The 20,377-nt window shown below is 45.5% G+C and overlaps 1 protein-coding gene across 1 annotated transcript in view; it reads left to right on the top strand.

Moving 5' to 3' along the window:
* The window catches only part of TAF4B (TATA-box binding protein associated factor 4b), a 124,927-nt gene that overhangs the window by 91,097 nt on the left and 13,453 nt on the right, over positions 1 to 20,377 (top strand). Inside the window, exon 14 of the mRNA XM_073331341.2 lies at positions 2,116 to 2,235. Coding sequence (XP_073187442.1) covers positions 2,116 to 2,235 — 120 coding nt within the window. The remainder of the gene's footprint in view (positions 1 to 2,115; positions 2,236 to 20,377) is intronic.

Genomic DNA, 20,377 nt, shown 5'->3' with positions numbered 1-20,377 from the left:
CCTTGGGATACTGCTTGGAAGTCATCTGAAGTGGAGCACCCCAAAGGGACACTATTCAAAGATGAAGGAAATGTTACTTACCCTGTGCAGCATCTGTAGTTCTGTAAGATGTGTGTTCCTATGGGTGCTCCACTACCCACCCTTCTTCCTTTCTGCTTCAGATGTTCCTTAGGGAATGACTGAGTAGAGAAGGAACTGAGGGCAGTTTGTCCGTGCACCCCAATATCGCCTCACTGTCTGCCATGAGGAGGCATAAGGTGCAGGCGCAGATCAAACAGGTACTGCTAGCTAGAAATCTCTAATCATGTGCACCTCGTGAGCCCTTGAAATGGCATACCCATAAGGGAGCACAGCTGGAACTACAGTTACTGCACAGGGTGAGTAATATTTCCTTTTTATTTCGTTGCAGATCACTTCATACCTTTCAAGTAGGACTAAATGACCAATAAGAGAGCAGAATTTTGCTGCCAATTCAGATGTCAGAGTTTTTGCTGGCATACTAAGCTCCCATTTTAAGGAGCCTCCTTCTTTTTAACAAGATATTAAAGTTAAAGAAGTGGGAGAAAGCAAAAGTGTTCAACTGTGCTGCAAGCGCAATAAATGCTCTTTTTGTAGTTAGACAGCAAAATGTGAGCAGACTGCAAAAAGTTTCAGTGAAATTTTGTGAGATGAGGAAAAAGTGTAGCTGCTTTCCTTGCATGCTGTGGTTGAACTGAGCCGTCAAAAATTCTGTGAGGAATTCAACTTCGGCTGAAAATTTCTTATGCTTTGAAAGAAAGTGTTACCATTTTAATATAAAAAACTGTAGCTGTAGCTGATGACTAGAACATCAAATGCATGGGCTTCACATTCAGGGAACATTTTGAACACTGAGATGGAGAATAATTTCCTTTCTGCTTTGCCTTTTTGCTATAAACGGTATTCCTTCGCCAAGGGTGTGGGGGATACTTACAGACTCCCCCTCTGTTTTCTTGAGTCATTCCACCATCCTATAGACAACATAAGAATATTTCAACATACTTGGAAAGCAGCTGTAGTTGCCCTGCTGTATGAAACTTTGTTTTATTTTTAGAAACTGCTGGTGATTTTTAGTGGTAGCATGACAGTGTATTTAAAAACCTTATTAGTCCTCATTTTGACTAAACTAATCCAACCAGCTAATCATGGAATCAGTTCTCTAAGTCTTGACTTATTTTGAAGGAATTCTTTTCTTAATGAACAACTGAAAATAAGTATCTGGAGTGTTAGACGTCTCAAATACAAATTCTAAAAAACCCCAGACATTTTTAAAAAAGTTAACTAATAGAGAATTGAAGTGCTACCTGCATGCTATTAAACCTCAGTAGCCTGAAAATTCCTGTGATCCAAGTATTCTGTCCCCATGACATTCAGAGTAGTCAGGGCACAAGGCCTTGGTTCACAAAATTAAGCTTCAGATAATTGACGTCAAGATGAATATAGTCAAATACAGATCATGTTTCAGAATTTCTCACTTGTTCATATGGAAATAGGATGACCAGATAGCAAGTGTAAAAAATCAGGACAGAGGGTGTGGGGTATTAGGTGCTTATATGAAGGGGAGGAAAACAAAAAACAAAACAAAAAAAACCCTGAATATCGGGACTGTCCCTATAAAATCAGGACATCTGGTCACCCTAAATGGAAACAACCTGTGAAACTGAGTACAGTGTGACCAGTTCTCAATATCGAGAACCTTCAACTCTCAAAATTTTAATTTTTCGCCATTTAAACTGGTTCTGAGCCAAAACTTTTCTTGTCTCACTAATCAATAAATAGCAAAATTCACTAAAGTTGAAGATCAACAGAGATATCTCTGGTAGTATTGTTGATCCTAGGTGCTGTCTTCCCAAAACACATGAACCTAAGGACAATGCCATGGCATATGTGGTGGGGTTAGCATTTGCTGGGCTCCTAAAATGACTAATGTGGCGGTGGGCCTAACTACCGGAATTGTAAGTTCTGAAAAGCCATAGTCTCTTGTATGATGCAGATTTTATAATCTACGTAAAAGACAAGATCAGATGATTGAAGCTGAATGAACAGAACTGGCCCTTCAGTATACCATATATCATATGCTTTTGTTTTTTAAATTAGATGCAACAGTTGGAGCTGGCACAGATGCAACAAAGAGAAGCCAATCTCACAGCTTTGGCAGCGATTGGGCCAAGGAAGAAAAGACCACTGGATTCACCAAACCTTGGATCTGGGCTTGAGGTATTGAATTGTCTTGCATGCGTTTGTTCCATTTTAATATTGAATTATCTTCTTTACCTTTTGGAACAAAAGGAGGGAAGCCCTCCCTGAGGCTTGTTGAATATTGTAGGGAAAACAAATATTTAATGACTAAAGAAATACTAAAAGCTTTAGTTTTGGTGAACTGAAATTAGTTGAATCTGGTTACTAATAATGTGTATTGATGAGTGATGCTATGATTTAGTCATGGGTATTTTTAGTAAAAGCCATGGACAGGTCACAGGCAATAAACAAAAATTCACGGCCCGTGACCTGTCCATGACTTAATCACAGGTATTTTTAGTATAAATCTTAAGGGGGGGTGGGCAAATACGGGGTGCGCTGCTGGGGGAGGCACAACCGGGGGCCATGGCCAGCGGCGGCTCCAGACGGCCAGCCGGGGGCCACGGGCCGGGGCCAGCTCCTTGGGCAGCCCTGGGGTCAGCCACACTGGCTGCTGCAGAAGTCACGGAATCCGTGACTTCCGTGACCGACACAGAGCCCTATTGATGAGCATGCTGTATAAAAGGAGTGCTGTATTTACAAGACATAATCAAAAGAATGATGAAAGTCTCTACTTAATCTTTGAGAGGAAACCTCCACAACCTCAGTGGTGTGTTACAGCAGCGTAACTGTTTCTGTGGCTGAGACAGACGACTAGTTGCCTAGCTTCCCTAAAGGGGAAGAGAATCTGACCCAGAGGGATAAACAGCTGTTGAGGTGGTCTTTGGAAGACAAAACTAGCCTCCACTGCCCACAAAAAGTAGTTGAGGCATCTACTTTTAATCCTAGTTGTCCTAGAATAACCGAGGGTCCTTGGTACGCAAGCTATGCTCCCCAGTGGGTCAGGACAGAGGGTTCAAGTAATGTCCTCCTGACCCAGGTGCCCTTGTCTAAACACACAAGTTGTACCACTTTAACTCTCACAGAAGTACAGAAAGGGGGTTAAGCAAAACCCGTATAAGGCATCTGCATCCATACTAGGTGTTGTACTGCTAACTGTTTCATTACAAAATCACACCCCATACCAATGTAGTTATACCTATACAAAATCTGTGTAGACCAGGCCAAAGTCATAGAATCATAGAATATCAGGGTTGGAAGGGACCCCAGAAGGTCATCTAGTCCAACCCCCTGCTCAAAGCAGGACCAATTCCCAGTTAAATCATCCCAGCCAGGGCTTTGTCAAGCCTGACCTTAAAAACCTCTAAGGAAGGAGATTCTACCACCTCCCTAGGTAACGCATTCCAGTGTTTCACCACCCTCTTAGTGAAAAAGTTTTTCCTAATATCCAATCTAAACCTCCCCCACTGCAACTTGAGACCATTACTCCTCGTTCTGTCATCTGCTACCATTGAGAACAGTCTAGAGCCATCCTCTTTGGAACCCCCTTTCAGGTAGTTGAAAGCAGCTATCAAATCCCCCCTCATTCTTCTCTTCTGCAGGCTAAACAATCCCAGCTCCCTCAGCCTCTCCTCATAACTCGTGTTCCAGTCCCCTAATCATTTTTGTTGCCCTTCGCTGGACTCTCTCCAATTTATCCACATCCTTCTTGAAGTGTGGGGCCCAAAACTGGACACAGTACTCCAGATGAGGCCTCACCAATGTCGAATAGAGGGGAACGATCACGTCCCTCGATCTGCTCGCTATGCCCCTACTTATACATCCCAAAATGCCATTGGCCTTCTTGGCAACAAGGGCACACTGCTGACTCATATCCAGCTTCTCGTCCACTGTCACCCCTAGGTCCTTTTCTGCAGAACTGCTGCCTAGCCATTCGGTCCCTAGTCTGTAGCTGTGCATTGGGTTCTTCCATCCTAAGTGCAGGACCCTGCACTTATCCTTATTGAACCTCATCAGATTTCTTTCGGCCCAATCCTCCAATTTGTCTAGGTCCTTCTGTATCCTATCCCTCCCCTCCAGCGTATCTACCACTCCTCCCAGTTTAGTATCATCCTCAAATTTGCTGAGAGTGCAATCCACACCATCCTCCAGATCATTTATGAAGATATTGAACAAAACCGGCCCCAGGACCGACCCTTGGGGCACTCCACTTGATACCGGCTGCCAACTAGATATGGAGCCATTGATCACTACCCGTTGAGCCCGACAATCTAGCCAGCTTTCTACCCACCTTGTAGTGCATTCATCCAGCCCATACTTCCTTAACTTGCTGACAAGAATACTGTGGGAGACCGTGTCAAAAGCTTTGCTAAAGTCAAGAAACAATGCATCCACTGCTTTCCCTTCATCCACAGAACCAGTAATCTCATCATAAAAGGCGATTAGATTAGTCAGGCATGATCTTCCCTTGGTGAATCCATGCTGGCTGTTCCTGATCACTTTCCTCTCATGCAAGTGCTTCAGGATTGATTCTTTGAGGACCTGCTCCATGATTTTTCCAGGGACTGAAGTGAGGCTGACTGGCCTGTAGTTCCCATGATCCTCCTTCTTCCCTTTTTTAAAGATTGGCACTACATTAGCCTTTTTCCAGTCATCCGGGACTTCCCCGGTTCGCCACGAGTTTTCAAAGATAATGGCCAATGGCTCTGCAATCACAGCCGCCAATTCCTTCAGCACTCTCGGATGCAGCTCATCCGGCCCCATGGACTTGTGCACGTCCAGCTTTTCTAAATAGTCCCTAACCACCTCTATCTCCACAGAGGGCTGGCCATCTCTTCCCCTTTAGTCCTTTAACATGGTTTGTGGCAGGGTGCTCCTGAAGGAGTCTAGAATCTCCAGTAAGGTGGTCTTGACCATGCTAACCCCTTGAAAGAGGAATACTTTTGTTTTAGAGTGTGGATTGTTCCCCTTACATAGGGCATAGAGATTCTTTCAGCTACACCAGAATCTGCTTTCTTAAACTTCGAGCAGCTGGCTTTCATCAAAAGCCTAATCTCTGCACTAGAGCCCTTGGTTGCCTAGTAGAGGGGTGAGACAACGTGGGATCCTCTCCGCAGTGTCACGTTATCTAAAGCCACTTCCTCTGCCCTGAGTTCCACAGTGTCTTCAAAGGGAGTCGGAACATGGCTTGTATAAATCTCAGTGGGAGCGAGTCTCCCAGAACAGGTAGTCAGACTCACGCCAGTGGGGCTCAAGCTATGACACTAAAAATATCAGTGTGGCGCTTACGGCTCAGGCTTTCACCCCTCCTAACCCCGAGGCTTGAGAGCTAAAGCTCCACCCAAAGCCTCTCAGTCCCTGCTGCGATTTTTAGCGTGATTGCTCAAGACCCGCTAGCACAAACAAGGCTAGCTCCCAGCTGCAGTTTAGATGTACCTAGTATGAGTCTCTCTTTAACACACCGTCTGTTCCTCTCCCTGAGGTGGCTTGAGTAGCTATCTCTTTGGCAAAGAGAGTAGTGTGTGAGTGGTCCTATAGTCTTGTGTTGTTGACTTTCCCATAATAACATGATCCTTGGCTTCTGTCCTAGTTTTTATCAAAAATCCTGACATCCCACTCCTTTCCTAACCATGATATTCTACCCTTCCCTCCCCCCCATCCAAGCTTCTACTCCAGTCTTGTTCAAGTTTTTCCTTCCTGTAACACCTGTCATCTCACAGGACCTTTGAGGTGCTCTTGGATTAGAAACATTGAGCAGAAGAGATTCCTTTTTTCATTCTCTTCCACAGTTCAGGGAAAGAGCTCAAGGTGGCAGGATGCACCCTGGCCATATGAATTGTGTTGGATATCTAAGACTTACGAGGCTGCCAAACTTCTCTCCAGGAAGACTTAAAGCCACTACACTAGAGATGTGGCCACCTCTTAGTCTGGACATGGGAAGAACCATCAGATGAAATTTGCAAATATGTCACTTGGAATTCCTTGCACTTGCTCACTAGGCCCCAACATTGGTTGAACATGCAGACATCTGCAGACAAACCTTTGAGTAGAATGTTAGAGCATAGGAAATTCTTTTTTGTCAAGGTCCCAATTTTTCAGTCAATGTATACTCAAGGTCCAGACTCCAGAGAAGAAGAAAGTAAAAAATAACAATGATGATAGATAGATAAATAAATAAAAAGATTTCGGGGGCTGTTCAAAAGTGTCTAGCAGTCCAGATTTGGCCCATGGTCTGCCTATTGACTACCCCGGTATAGAGAGTACACTTATAAATTTTGCAGACGATACCAAGCTGGGAAGGGTTGCAAGTAAAGCATTCTGCAGATACAAAACTTTTTATCCACATCTGATCTGCATAAATTGTCCTCTGATATCTGCAGATATCAATGGATTTGCAGGGCTCGGCTAACACCTCCACAGGTCACCTCACACCAGTGACGCAGGGCTGTGCCAAACCCCCAACTGCCTCCCACTTCTCCCCAGAGACCTCCCATAACCCGCTCTGCCCCCATCATACTTCCTTCCCCTCTCTGGGTGGAGGCTACATCCTGGGTCCTCGTGTGCAGCACCGCCCCCCCAATGTGGGGGCTCGGACACTCCTACGCAGCTGCAGTGGTTCTAAAACATGCTGCATTTGGCTCACTGCATAGGAGCACAGAGTCACACACTCTTCTGGGAGTTGCAATTTACCTTCACTATCTGAGCAAGCTGCGGACTACAACTCCCAGAATGCCCAGCAAGCTGCTGCTGCTTGATTCAGAGAGCGGAGCTGAAGCCTGGGTAACAGTCACTTCATTCCGGTGAGTGTGTTGCAGAGCCCTGTGTGGATACAAAATTTGTATCTGCATCTGAGCTATGATCCACAAAAATGGTTTGCAGATATCTACATCCATGGATGGGGATATAAAGTAAATATCTGTGGATTTGCAGTACAGAAAGGGATCTGGGGCTTATATGGATTACAAGCTACATATGAGTCAACAGTGTAACACTGTTGCACAAAAAAGCAAACCTCATTCTGGGATGCGTTAGCAAGAGTGTGGTAAGCAAGACAGAAGTAATTCTTCCACTCTGCTCTGTGCTGATAAGGCCTCAACCGGAGTATTGTGTCCAGTTTTGGGAGCCACATTGCAGGAAAGATGTGAACAAACTAGAGAGAGTCAATAGGACAGCACAAAAATGATTAAAGGTCTAGAAAACATGACTTATGAGGAAAGATTGAAAAAAATGGGTTTGTTTAGTCTAGAGACGAGAACACTGAGGGGGAACATGAGTTTTCAAGTACATAAAAGGTTGTCACGAGGAGGAGGGTGAAAAATTCTACTCAGCCTCTGAGCATAGGACAAGAATCAATGAGCTTAAATTGCAGCAGGGAGGTTTAGGTTGGACATTAGGAAAAACTTCCTAACTGTCAGGATAGTTAAGCAGTGAAACAAGTTGCCTAGGAGGTTGTGGAATCTCACTGGAGATTTTTAAGAATAGGTTAGACTAACATGTCAGGAATGGTCTGGTTATTACATATTTCTGCCCTGAGTGCAGGGGACGGGACTAGATGACCTATTGAAGTCCCTTCCCTTCCTACAATTCTGTGATTCCAAACTGAGACATACATGGAAAGAGCCTATATCTTTCCACTTACCGGCCTAATTTCTGCAGCTGGGTCAGTGCTGTGGCGACTCCCATCCCTTAGGCCTTTCTTAGTCCAGCTTTTGACAAGAGACTGTCCTTGGGGAAGTAAAGCAGGTGAACAGTCTCCTAGGTCAGAAAGAATCAAATTGGAGAAGCAAAGGAGGGAGACCTAGCAAATAGGAGACTCCTCTATGATCCTCGTTTGCCATACTGCCCCTCAGAGCAAGTGAGGTGGAGGAACCCAACTCAACCTGGCCACAGGATATGTATTAAGAACTATCATCCTTTTGAGTGGGTACATTTTATGTTCCTTGGAATCTTCAATACATCAATAGGGACCTTTATTCTGCATGTAGAAATGAGCTTGTTATCTGCCGTTTTTATGTAACAACACTGGAAAACTTGAAAACATGAGCCTGGCATTAGAATAACTTTCCTCATCTCTCCTTCCCTTCCCACCAAGCTTTTTTTGGTTAATCATTCTTGTTTTTTTAACAGTGCCTTTGATAAGGAAAGGATATATAACACAAGACTGCAGTTGCTAACCCTCTTTTGGCATAAGAGGCTGTGTAATGGCTTCCTGTTACATACTTCAGCTGTCACTCATTCTGTGGCATGTCCATTATTTCCTTTATTAAAAATTCTGTAGCTCTGTGGCAAATAAGTACAGCAGAGAATAGTGTGATATTGCAGTGTGTAGTACTTTTTAAAAAAGGAGTTTGGCTGTGAACTTAAACTGACACAAACCTGGTAGCATTTATCGTAAGTTCCATTGGAAATGCACATTCATAAATTTAACTTTTGGTGTGTGTTGTATTGATCTCAGGTCATCTCTAGTTGGACCAGCATCTAAATCCTAGCATGCTGATTAGTAAAGGATGTCATGAAGGTAATTTCACATGTAAAAAAGTTCTTGAATGCAACTCTGCATTTCCATGTGTGGTATTGTTGTTGTCTTGGGAACAGAGGAGTTGTCTAAGAATACCTAATTCTTTGTAAAACCTTTTTTGATGCTTTGTTCCATTTCACAGTAGATATGTTGTGAATGTAACCTCTTCTTTGTTTTTCTCTGGGAACTTCTGAACCGATGTTCTTCAAGTGATTTCTCATGAGCATTCCAGTAGGTGTGTACGCACGTCGCATGCACGATCGCTGGAAGCTTTTCCCTAGCGATACCCATCGGGTCAGCTGTGGAGACCCCTAGAATGGCGCCTTCATGGCGGTGTATATATGTCCCTGCCGACTTGCCACCTGCTCGGTTCCTTCTTACCGCCTGTGACGGTCGTTGGAACAGCTTAGTCTCTTGCTTTTGCAAGTGCCTTACCTAGTGGTTCCCTTGTTTCTGTGTAAATAGTTGTAGATTAGTTTAGCTTACTTTGGGGGGTTTCCCCCCTGTTCTGCTCTCCCCGGCGCCGGGGCATGCCTTGGTCACAGGGGTTTAAAGTGTGCAAAAGGTGTGCAAAACCTATGCCAACAAGTGATCCGCTAGCCACCTGTCTCAAGTGCCTCGGGGAGGGCCACCAGACAGATAAGTGCGCTATTTGCAGGAGCTTCAGACCCAGGACTAAGAGGGTGTGGGACTATTGCCTGAAGCTCCTCTTGATGGAGTTGGCCCTTCAGCCACAGTCTGAGCCGACACCAGCATCCTCAGTATGGGATGTCCCAGCACTGAGGAAGGACTCTGCCAGGGAGCACTGGCACCACTTCCCGGCCCGCAAGGCCAGTTCACAGTCCCTGGTACTGCATAAGAACAAGAAACCAGAGAGGAGATATTCCCCTGTCAGGAAGCCGAGTGGGGATTCCAGTGGGGTGCGTCCTCCGGTGGGACACCCTCGGTCTGGTCCCCAAGAACTGGCGCCGTTGACTCCTGCCCCAGGCGCAGAGCCATTGAGTCCAGCAAGAACGGACTCTCCTACCCGTGAAAATTTGGAGGAAGAGCTTGACCTCCCCTCCACTCCAAACACATATGAGGCAGCTCGAGACCTCATTGATATGATGGCACAGTACCCAGCTTCGCAAACTCACGCGCTGGTGATGGCACTGACTGTGATGTTGTGCCCACGGCGATTACGACACCAGTCACGACGCTGATGGCAGCAGCGCTGGCTCCAATGGCGGCAGTGCCATTGATTCGTCATCAGGGGAAGCCCATGATGTTGTGGCGCCGGTCTCAGTCTCCCCAGTACTGCTCCCCGGCACCATTGGGCTCCGCTCCCCCATGGTCAGGTACAGAATACTAGTCAGTCAGTCACAGAATAGTCTGTGTCCCGACGCAACCACTACCGGTTCCAGCACCGATCCCGGCACCGTAGGCCAGCGGGACAACCGGCACCAGTCGCCACTTGGCCACCCCAGTGGCAGGGCCCAGTGCAATGGCCTTTTTGGACCCCCTAGGCCTATCACCAGGCTCAAGATCAGGGATCTAGGCTGGTATCGGTGGTATCGGCCCCTGGTGCACCTACATCGGCGACGTTGATGGCACACTACGCCCCTAGGGCCCCTGAGGATCCTTTATGGGACAGGGCTGTTGAGTGGCTGCAGACCAGCACGGCTCCTCCTCCGCTGACGTCGGTAGCACCTGAAACTCTGGTCTCGGGGTGCTCCAAGGTACCTGACCTGGCCTTCCAAGAACCCGAGGGGCAGAAAGACCTTGTCCCGGGGACCTCTTCGCCAGACGAGGCGGTGGCAGGCACCTCCACCACTCTACCACCAGTGGATATCAAAGGCCACCAGGACCTGCTTATGAGGGTAGCAGTTACCCTCAACCTCCAGGCAGAGGAGGTTATGGAGGACTCAGATCCGATGGTGGACATCCTCACCCCCGAGGGTCCTTCCAGAGTAGCTTTGCCCCTCATAAGGACAATTCGGCACACCACAAAGGTGCTCTGGCAAACCCCAGCCTCTATATCACCAATGGCTAAAGGGGTCGAGAGACGCTACTTTGTGCTGCAAAAGGGCTATGAGCACCTGTTTACCCACCCCCAACTGGGGACTCTGGTGGTTGATGCGGCAAAACACAAGGAGCGGCAGGGTGAACCAGGCCCCGCACCTAAGTCACCTGACGCCAAGAAGCTGGATCTCTTTGGCCGTAAAGTCTATTCGACTGGGGGGCTCCAGCTTCGGGTAGCGAATCAGCAGGCAGTGCTTAGCCGATACGCTTTTAATTCCTGGAGCTCGTTGGCTAAATTCCAGAAATTAATCGTGGCTGATTCTTGCAGGGAGTTTGGCGCTCTCCTTGAGGAGGGCAGAATTGTCTCTAGGACCACCCTCCAGGCAGCCCTGGACACAGCGGACTCTGCGGCTAGAACCATGGTCACCGCCATCGCTATGAGGTGCAGTGCGTAGCTTCAGATTTTGAGAATCCCACCTGAGGTCCAAAACACAATACAGGATCTCCCCTTTGACTGTGAGGGCCTGTTTACTCGAAATACGAACACGCGCCTGCATAGCCTGAAGGACTCGCAGGCAACTCTGAAGTCTCTCGGCTGCACACCCCAGTGCCTCAAAGAAATCCCTTTATACCTCAGCCCCTGTCCTGTTTTTACCCGGGGCCCCCGAGGCGGGATCCACCTAGGAGGAGAGGCAGAAATAACAGGAGGCGCCCACCACAATCCTCCTCGGGCCAAGGAAACCAAATAGCACCCCGGCCCCAAACCCAACTTTTGAAGATGCACATGAGGACAGTACACCAGTCACCTTCTTGGATCCTCCCCCCCCGTCCCCCTTTGTGAATCAGCTCTCCCACTTCTACTGTGCTTGGTCTCAGATCATGTCAGACCTCTGGGTCCTCTGCACGGTGGAGGCGGGATATTCTATCCAGTTCTGTTCCCTCCCACCCTCCCACTCCCCTTCCCCGTACCTCTTCAGAGACCCCTCTCACGAGCAACTCCTTTTACAAGAGGTACAATCACTCCTAGCTTTAGGGGCAAGAGAGGAGGTTCCTCAAGAATTCAGGGGCAAGAAGTTCTACTCCTGCTATTTCCTCATCCCCAAGGCCAAGGGCCGGCTTTGGCCTATCCTGGACCTATGAGACCTCAACACATATAAAAAAGGTGAAGCTTCGCATGGTCTCTCTGGCTGCCATCATTGCCTCCCTGGATCCGGGAGACTGGTACGCCACCCTCGACTTGAAGGACGCATACTTTCACATTGCTATTATTCCAACCCACAGACACTTTCGCAGATTTGTGGTCAGTGGCCAGCACTACCAGTTCAGGGTGCTCCCATTTGGCCTTTCAGCGGCCTCACGGGAGTTCACCAAGTGTATGCCAGTAGTAGCAGCCTTCCTCCACAGGCACCAGGTGCAGGTGTTCCCATATTTACAGGATTGGCTCATCAAGGCAGAGTCCCAAGCAGAGGTGGTGAAGCATGTATTCCTGGCCCCGGCTACGTTTCACAGGTTGGGACTTGTATTGAATGAGCTCAAGTCCACATTGACCCCCACACAAAGAATAGAGTACGTCGGCACTCTCTTGGACTCCAAGCACACGAGGGCATTCCTTCCGGAACTGCATTTCAGAGCGCTCACGGACATTATCCAGACCCTCCTCCGCTTCCCCACAACTACGGACAGGAATTGTATGAGACTACTGGGGCACATCGTGGCCTGTACATACATGGTACAGCATGCCAGGCTGCACCTTCAGTCCCTCCAGATGTGGTTAGCACAGATGTACAGACCAGGTAGGGACCCATTGGACTCAATAGTGACCCTCCCACCTCAAATTCTCCACTCTCTCCAATGGTGGCTGCAACCACAGCTGGTTTGTGCGGGAGTACCCTTCGCAAAATCCCAACCCACGCTTTCCCTTGTCTCAGACGCCTTGGTGCTCGGTTGGGGAGCACATCTGGACAATGTCAGAACGCAGGGCCTCTGGTCCCATGCAGAGCTATCGCTGCTCATCAACTTGAGGGAACTGAGGGTGGTTCGCCTGGCATGCCAAGCGTTTCAGGCCTGTCTTCAGGGCATGTGCATAACAGTGCTCACAGACAATACTTCAGCAATGTTCTATATAAACAAACAGGGTAGTGCTCATTCCTCTCCCCTCTGTCGGGAAGCTCTCACTCTGTGGGACTTTTGTATTGCCCACTCCATACACCTGCAGGCATCGCACCTTCCGGGGGTACAGAACGAGCTGGCAGACCGCCTCAGTCGCTCGTTCCATGGACATGAGTGGTCCCTCAGACTGGACATCGCTCACTCAATTTTCCAGAGGTGGGGCTCTCCCCACATGGACCTGTTTGTGACGCGGAGCAACAGGAAGTGTTAGGGATTCTGCTCCTTCCTGAACCACAGCCCAGGCTCCACCATGGACACCTTTCACCTGTCATGGACGGGTCACCTGCTGTACGCGTTCCCGCCATTCCCCCTCATACACAGGGTGCTCCTCAAGACTCTTCAAGACAGGGCTTCCTTAATCCTCATAGCACCAGCATGGCCCCGCCAGCACTGGTTCACCATGTTACTGAACCTCTCAGTGGACAGACCAATAGCGCTTCCTCTCTGTGCAACCCTAATCTCACAGAACCACAGCCATCTATTGCACCCGACCTGGAGTCATTCCACCTCATGGCGTGGAAGCTCCATGGCTGAATCCTCTTGAGCTTCAGTGCTCCCGTTCGGTTAGGGAGGTCCTGTTGGGGAGTAGGAAACCTCCACTTGAGCCACATACCTGGCTAAGTGAAAGCATTTCTCCATTTGGCCTAGACAAAAGGGAACTGAGCCACAATCAGCCCCAATTCCCCTTATTTTGGACTATCTTTTAGATCTCAAGCACCAAGCGTTAGCAATATCATCCCTAAGGGTACACTTCGCAGCCATTTCGGCCTTTCACCCGGGAACAGCGAGGGGATCAGTGTTTGATAATCCCATGGTGAGCAGGTTTCTTAAGGGCCTCGACAGGCTTTATCCTCCAATATGTCGGCCCATCCCCCCCGGGACCTCAGCCTGGTCCTGTCCTCAGTCATGGGGCCCCCCTTTGAACCCATGGCTATCTGCCCCCTCTCCTACGTTTCCTAGAAGGTGGCTTTCCTGGTGGCTATAACCTCCGCTAGAAGGGTATGCGAACTCAGAACACTGACCTTTGAACCACCTCACACAGTATTTTGTAAAGACAAGGTGCAGCTACGCCCCCACCCTGCGTTCCTGCCTAAGATTGTCTCCGTTTCATGCGAACGAGGACATATTTTTACCTGTGTTCTTCCCTAAACCCCATGCCACTTACAGGGAGCGCATGTTCTGTTCATTGGACGTTAGACGGGCCTTAGCAGTTTACATTGAAAACACACAGCCGTTTCGTAAGTCACCACAACACGCTATTGCAGAAAGAATGAGGGGGCTCCCGATCTCATCACAGCACATCTAGTCATGTATCACGTCCTGCATCAGGACTTGCTATGACCTGGTGAAAGTTCCAGCCCCGCCGATAACGGCGCACTCTACCAGAGCGCAGGCGGCATCCGCAGCTTTCCTGGCGCAGGTCCCTATTCAGGACATCTGCAAAGTGGCAACCTGGTCTTCAGTCCACACCTTCATTTCCCACTATGCAATTACCTGGCAGGCGAGGGATGATGCTGGGTTTGGCAGGGCAGTCCTGCACTCAGCAGTTAGGTGAACTCCGAGCCCTCCCCCAGGGTAACTGCTTGGAAGTCACCTATTGGAATGCACATGAGCAATCACTTGAAGAAAAAAAATGGTTACATACCTCTTGCAACTGTGGCTCTTCGAGATGTGTTGCTCATGTCCATTCCAAATCCCACCCGCCTTCCCACTGTCGGAGTATTCCGGCAAGAAGGAACTGAGCAGGCAGCATGTCGGCAGGGACATATATACACCGCCATGAAGGCACCACTCTAGGGGTCTCCGCGGCCAACCCGACAGGTACCGCTAGGGAAAAGCTTCCGGCAACTGCAGTGCACGCACCTATTGGAATGGACATGAGCAACACATCTTGAAGAACAACAGTTACGAGAGGTTAGTAACCGTTTTTTCTAAGATGTCTGAACAAAATTTAGTGACTGTATAGAATGTAATATTTGGTATTGAAAAAATTAAAAATTGGTCTGAGTCCCATTTAATATTGCTAGAAGTAGAATACCCATAATTCATTGATAACGTGACAAAACATGCTAAGCAATAAATAGCCTTTCTTCAGAGGCTGTTGTCACTGGAGTCTCAATCATAGTCGACATATGAGTCAGCTTGTTTCAGTGCATCTTGTGCAACTGTAAACCAATGAGGAATCCACAGATGTGTCCGCCCGAAGGGCAGATATGGCCACGTGTTTTTGCCACAGCCTGATTTCTTCGCTCACACTTCTCTTCAGCTTTTTCTGTTCTGTTATTCTCAATGTCTTAACCGCAGACCAACAGGTCTGCCTCCATCCCGATCTATCGCGGCAGCAACTTCCCATGTATTCAGTTAGACTTGGCCAGCTTTTAGGTGAGCTTTGAGAGTGTCCTAATGTCGTTTTTGTCAGCCTCCCAGCATACATGCTCTCATTTTCAACAGTCCATAAAATATGCTTTGGGAAGTTGTGAACCATCCATACATAAGAGATGACCACCCAGCCTGTATGACTAGGGATTCACCATTAGTCATTCAGCACCACTCCAGGACTTCCATGTTTTGGTCTCCTGTCCGACCACTTGGTGGTACAGATGAGATGCAGACAGGGCATTTGAAAACGCTCTAGTTCTATCAAGTGCATGTGATAGTGTCCATGTTTCACAGCTGTAGAAAAGAGTGCTGAATACGTTGCTCAATAGACGCTGATTTTGGTGTGAAGTCAACCAAAGGCATTTAGAAATGCACTGTGATTTCATCATTGATCACGGCATTATTAGATCAAGTGCTGCCAAGATAGCTATATTTTTCTACTGCTTTAAGCATTGTCATCAATTGTGATTTCGGGGACAGAATATTTTTCTTTTTTTTTCTGGAGCAGGCTAGTAAAGCACTTTGGTTTCCTTGAGGCGGATAGTGTTCAAATCGCTTGGCTGATCTAGAAAAGCAGTCGATTAGATATTGCATCTTCACAGATATGCGGTACGAGTGCACAGTCATCAGCCAAGAGGAACTCCGTAATGAGCAAATCAATCAGCTTAGTATGAGCATGAAGATGGAGATTGAAGATGCTGTATAGAATTGCATATAAATACCCCCACTCAGTCTCTGAAAGAATCTCTAGCAGCATAATCTCAAAGAGAATAGTAAATAGTGTAGATGCGAACACAGCCCTGTTTAACACCATTTGTGGCAGGGAGGCTCTGAAGCACCATTTTCTAGCACTATATACTTAGCATGCCATCATGGAATGAGCACACGCTGGTGATGAAATTGTGCAATGAATTCAAATTGATGAAAGCAAGTACAAATGTGGCTTTAGGCCCATACACATTTGGCATCTTTAAAATCATCTTTTTGGGCAACTTGTCCGAGTAATTTAATTTAAACTCATATAGTATAATTATTCATTTTGTATTGCAAATATAGGAAGTGTTATAGTCCATCTTAAATGCCAGAATTTCCTGGTTTATAGCAGCTAGAAATAAGTCTGTCCCCAATACTCCTGTATCCATTTTCAATACCTGAGTTGTGTGATGGAAGGATTTTTCTTGCATTCTAGTTACCCTTTGTGCAATTCAGTTAGATATATAGTGTTAATTGTAGTGTTAGGTTTTCTTTAAAGTCACTTTTACCATGAATGTTCAAGTTGCATCAGGTAACATTTTGTACACAACATTTGGGGCATTCAGCTGTGCTCCAGCATAGCTTAAAATAAGAGAATGAGATGTTGGTATGTTTAATTTTTCTGGTTCCTCATATTATAATTCAGTATTTAAAAAATAAATGGAAGTGTTTCAGGCCATTAGTCAGTAATGTAAACTAAAGCTCCAGGGTATTTAGGGAAGGAGGAGAGAAATTATTAGTTTTCAAATGTGTTGAAGTGAAATGTTTCACGTACATAAATTAATGTTTTTCATTCAAATCTACCTTCACTGGCCAAAGAAACCTAACAAGCACTGGCAGAGGGCAACTTAACACAATAGACTGTAACGGTTCCAGTCACTCCTCCAAAATCACAATAAGTGAAAGGCTAAAATCTATCTTATAACGTGTGCAGTGTGTCCCTTCCTTACTCTGCTTCCCACAAGTGGGTCTGCACCTTTGATCATGATGGCTCCTCACCTGAGAATATTCTTCCTCATCCTCTATGCCGATAATCTCTCATCTGATTCCTCCTCAAGACTCTCATTCCAGTACTAGTTACTCACTCCTGTGTGCTGGTCAGTTTTGCGCTCTAAATATTTTAAAGACAAAATAATATTGTGAATTATTTTAAAGAAATATTAAAATTTCAGGGAACAAAATTGGACAAATCAGCTGGGGACTAAGATACTGACACAAGTATATATGATCTACTGTTAGAACCTTTGTCTCTGTTAAAGCCCCATTACCCTTTGTCATCCCCAGCTTTTATGTCTGAATTAAATTGTAAACTCCTCTAGGCAACGACATACCCCTTCCTTTGTTCTCTAAAGCACCATGGACATCTGTGCCACAGTATACAGTAAACTGCGTGCTATAATGGCTATTGATGATGGATACATGCCACTACTTTTCACAGGGTTATGGCTATGGAAAAATCAATGGAGATTGTCAAGCTGACTGTTAAGGCTAACATTTCCAGGTCTAGCATCTACATAGATGTCAATATAAAGAAGAATTATCTTTTGTTCTTGTTTGAGACGCTTGTTATATTCTCTTTACCAGGATCAAACATCAGCATTCAAAATGAATTTGGGTTTAAGCCTTTGTAAAAGAATCTGGTTATGATAATACATGCCAGTTGCAAGTTGCATTCCAAGGATCATCAGAAATTCTTTTCAGTTGTACGCTTTTATATCTTCATTAATTTCTGTAGAGTCTAGTCACTCAGTACACTTTGCATGGACATTGTGCAGGGGAGGCCTTGAGACTTTAATTCTGTAGATTTTTTTTTGCTGCATTTCCAAAAAAAGGGGGGACAAATGTTAAAGAATTGTAAGATGGGGACACTTTAAAAAATGTATTTGACAAGGATGTTTTTGAAATTCTCGCTAAAAGGAGAGAATGCTAACTTTTGTGAGGAAGAACACTTTGAGCCACAAATTCTCTCCCTAATTCTTCTGATTATGTATCATGGTTTTGTATTGCTGCATGATGAGCCATATAAACTGTTACCTATGATGACACACTCAAGTGTCACCATCATCTAAAATGGAGGCGCTCTCATATGGGGGTGAAACAGTTGTAGTGAAAAGTATCCTTTTTCAAAACATAGTTCTTAAAAGTTCCCAAATCAAATGCAGAGAAGTACAAAACCACAGCTTCTAAATAAGTGCTTATAAAATTTGTTTCCATTGTACAAAATTCTAGCTCTTGCAAATCTATTGCAGTTTTACAAAAAGAAAAGGAGGACTAGTGGCACCTTAGAGACTAACCAATTTATTTGAGCATAAGCTTGCGTGAGCTACAGCTCACTTCATTGGATGCATCTGATGAAGTGAGCTGTAGCTCACGAAAGCTTATGCTCAAATTGGTTTGTCTCTAAGGTGCCACTAGTACTCCTTTTCTTTTTGCGAATACAGACTAACATGGCTGCTACTCTGAAACCTATTGCAGTTTTAGAAATTAATAGCACCGTACCTATATGCAGTATAATATAAAAATTTGGAATATAATGTGTGCATTACATTTGAAACTAAATATGCATTCATAGCAATTTCTTAGTCTTCAACTTCTGAAGAGAATTTCAGACTATTGTACTATGTGCAGGAAAGATTGATCAGAAATTTACATTAATGTAGTTTTGGGGAACGTAAGAAATAAAATTGATATGTCTAACCATTCTTACTTTCTGACCCACATTACTACATTAGCAATTTAGAAATAAAGCCACATATGCTAGCCCAGGAGTGCTGTAGGTGTTATCTTTTCATACACTTGCTTTTATGTTAGTGACATTTGTATTGACTGACTTGCTGTTCTCATTGTAGTATCAAGTTTTTGTTAATAGTTCTTGGCTTTTGCAATGGATTGAAGAAACACCAGGATTCTAGGTATGGCTTGGAGAATAGTTGTTCTGTCTGCAGTAGTAGTGTACCGTTTTAGTAGTAAATAACAGGTGCCTTGGCTTACAGTAAAACTGGAAATGTAGACTCCCACCAGTATTGTCTGTAGATAGGTTCTTGACAGTCACGCAGATCCACTAACTTAGCTGCGTAGATACTCTGCTCTAGGAAAGCTGAGTATTTCTTAAGTCTGCATGTGCAGAAGTGGAACATCGGCGTTAACATGGAAGCGGTATGTCTACTGTCTATTTTATGTGTGCTTGCACTACATGCTAAATGTATCTCATTCTGTGAGCCCCTATATAGTATATTGCATCATCAGTGCTTGTGGTTGCATTACTGAAGCCAAAAACTAAATTGACTGCTCCCTGTCTTTCACCCCTTGGATATTCTTGTCTCTACCCTACACTGGATGGCTATTCAATTTTAAAAGATGCAGCACCACTGAGGTAAAATGATATTCTGGCTATTCAGTGTTTCCTGATCTGTTGTCTGTCTTAGATTGAGAATTCTTTGGCAGAGATTCTGGATAACACTTTGAAAAACACTTAAGACCTATTCTCAAAAATAATTTTAGGTATTTTAGGGTCTGTCTCATTGAAAGTCAATGGAATTTAGGTCAAGACACTTTTTGAAAATGGGACTTAAGTGCTTTGCAAAACGTTACCCAAAATCTCTGCCAAAAAATTCTCACTCCAAGGCAGTGTTCTGTTTTCAAGTGTCTTGGGACCTAAATTCCACTGATTTTAAATGAGACTTAAGAGCCTAGGTGTCTAAATCACTTTGTTAAATGGCACTTTGATCTTTTTCAGATATTTCCATTTATCTCCTCCATGATTTGTATAGCACAGAGCACTCTGATGGTGCTTTGTAAATAACAAATGCTGTAGCTTGTGTGGTGAGATCATAGTGCACAGCCTTGCAAATACCTTGACTTCTGCAGGACCCCAACTCCAGCCCATAGAAGTTTGACAACATGGCTAGTAAGCAAGATGAGACACAGGAAGGGATTTAGGATCCAAGGTAACAACAGCACTTGTAATAAATCACATGGCTTCCATTATCCAGCTCATGCTAAATTATGGGCATGAGTCTCCTTCATTTCTAAAGAGTGAAGAATCCATACCAAAAATCCAGTATTCCCAAACTGCTGGACTTTCTCCAGCGTGGTCTAGACCCTAAATATCATCTCTGCAGATACCTCTAAGTCCTTGGAAGATCTTCCCCTCATATTCAAATCCCTGTGAGCGGCTGCTTTTTCAACACCAGCACCCAGACCCACAACATTAGAGGGTGAGGAGACAAAACCTGAAACATACAGATGGATGGATTAAGATCTTTGTTTATCTAATTCAAAATCCCTGTACCAGAAAGAATCAGGGTTCACAAAGCCTGTTCTGTGGCACCTTCTTGAGTAGAAATGGCATTGGTCACCACAGATGTATGCAGGGCTTCAACTCAGTTATCCGTTTAGATGTTTATAAAACACTGTAAGCTAGATCTTGTTCCCCCAGAGATGAATCCTTTGGACAAAGTA

This window comes from Lepidochelys kempii, chromosome 2 (genome assembly GCF_965140285.1).
Source record: "Lepidochelys kempii isolate rLepKem1 chromosome 2, rLepKem1.hap1, whole genome shotgun sequence".
Lineage (NCBI taxonomy): Eukaryota > Metazoa > Chordata > Testudines > Cheloniidae > Lepidochelys > Lepidochelys kempii.
The sequence above is the reverse complement of the archived record's forward strand: the minus strand, read 5'-3'. Positions and strand labels throughout refer to the sequence as shown.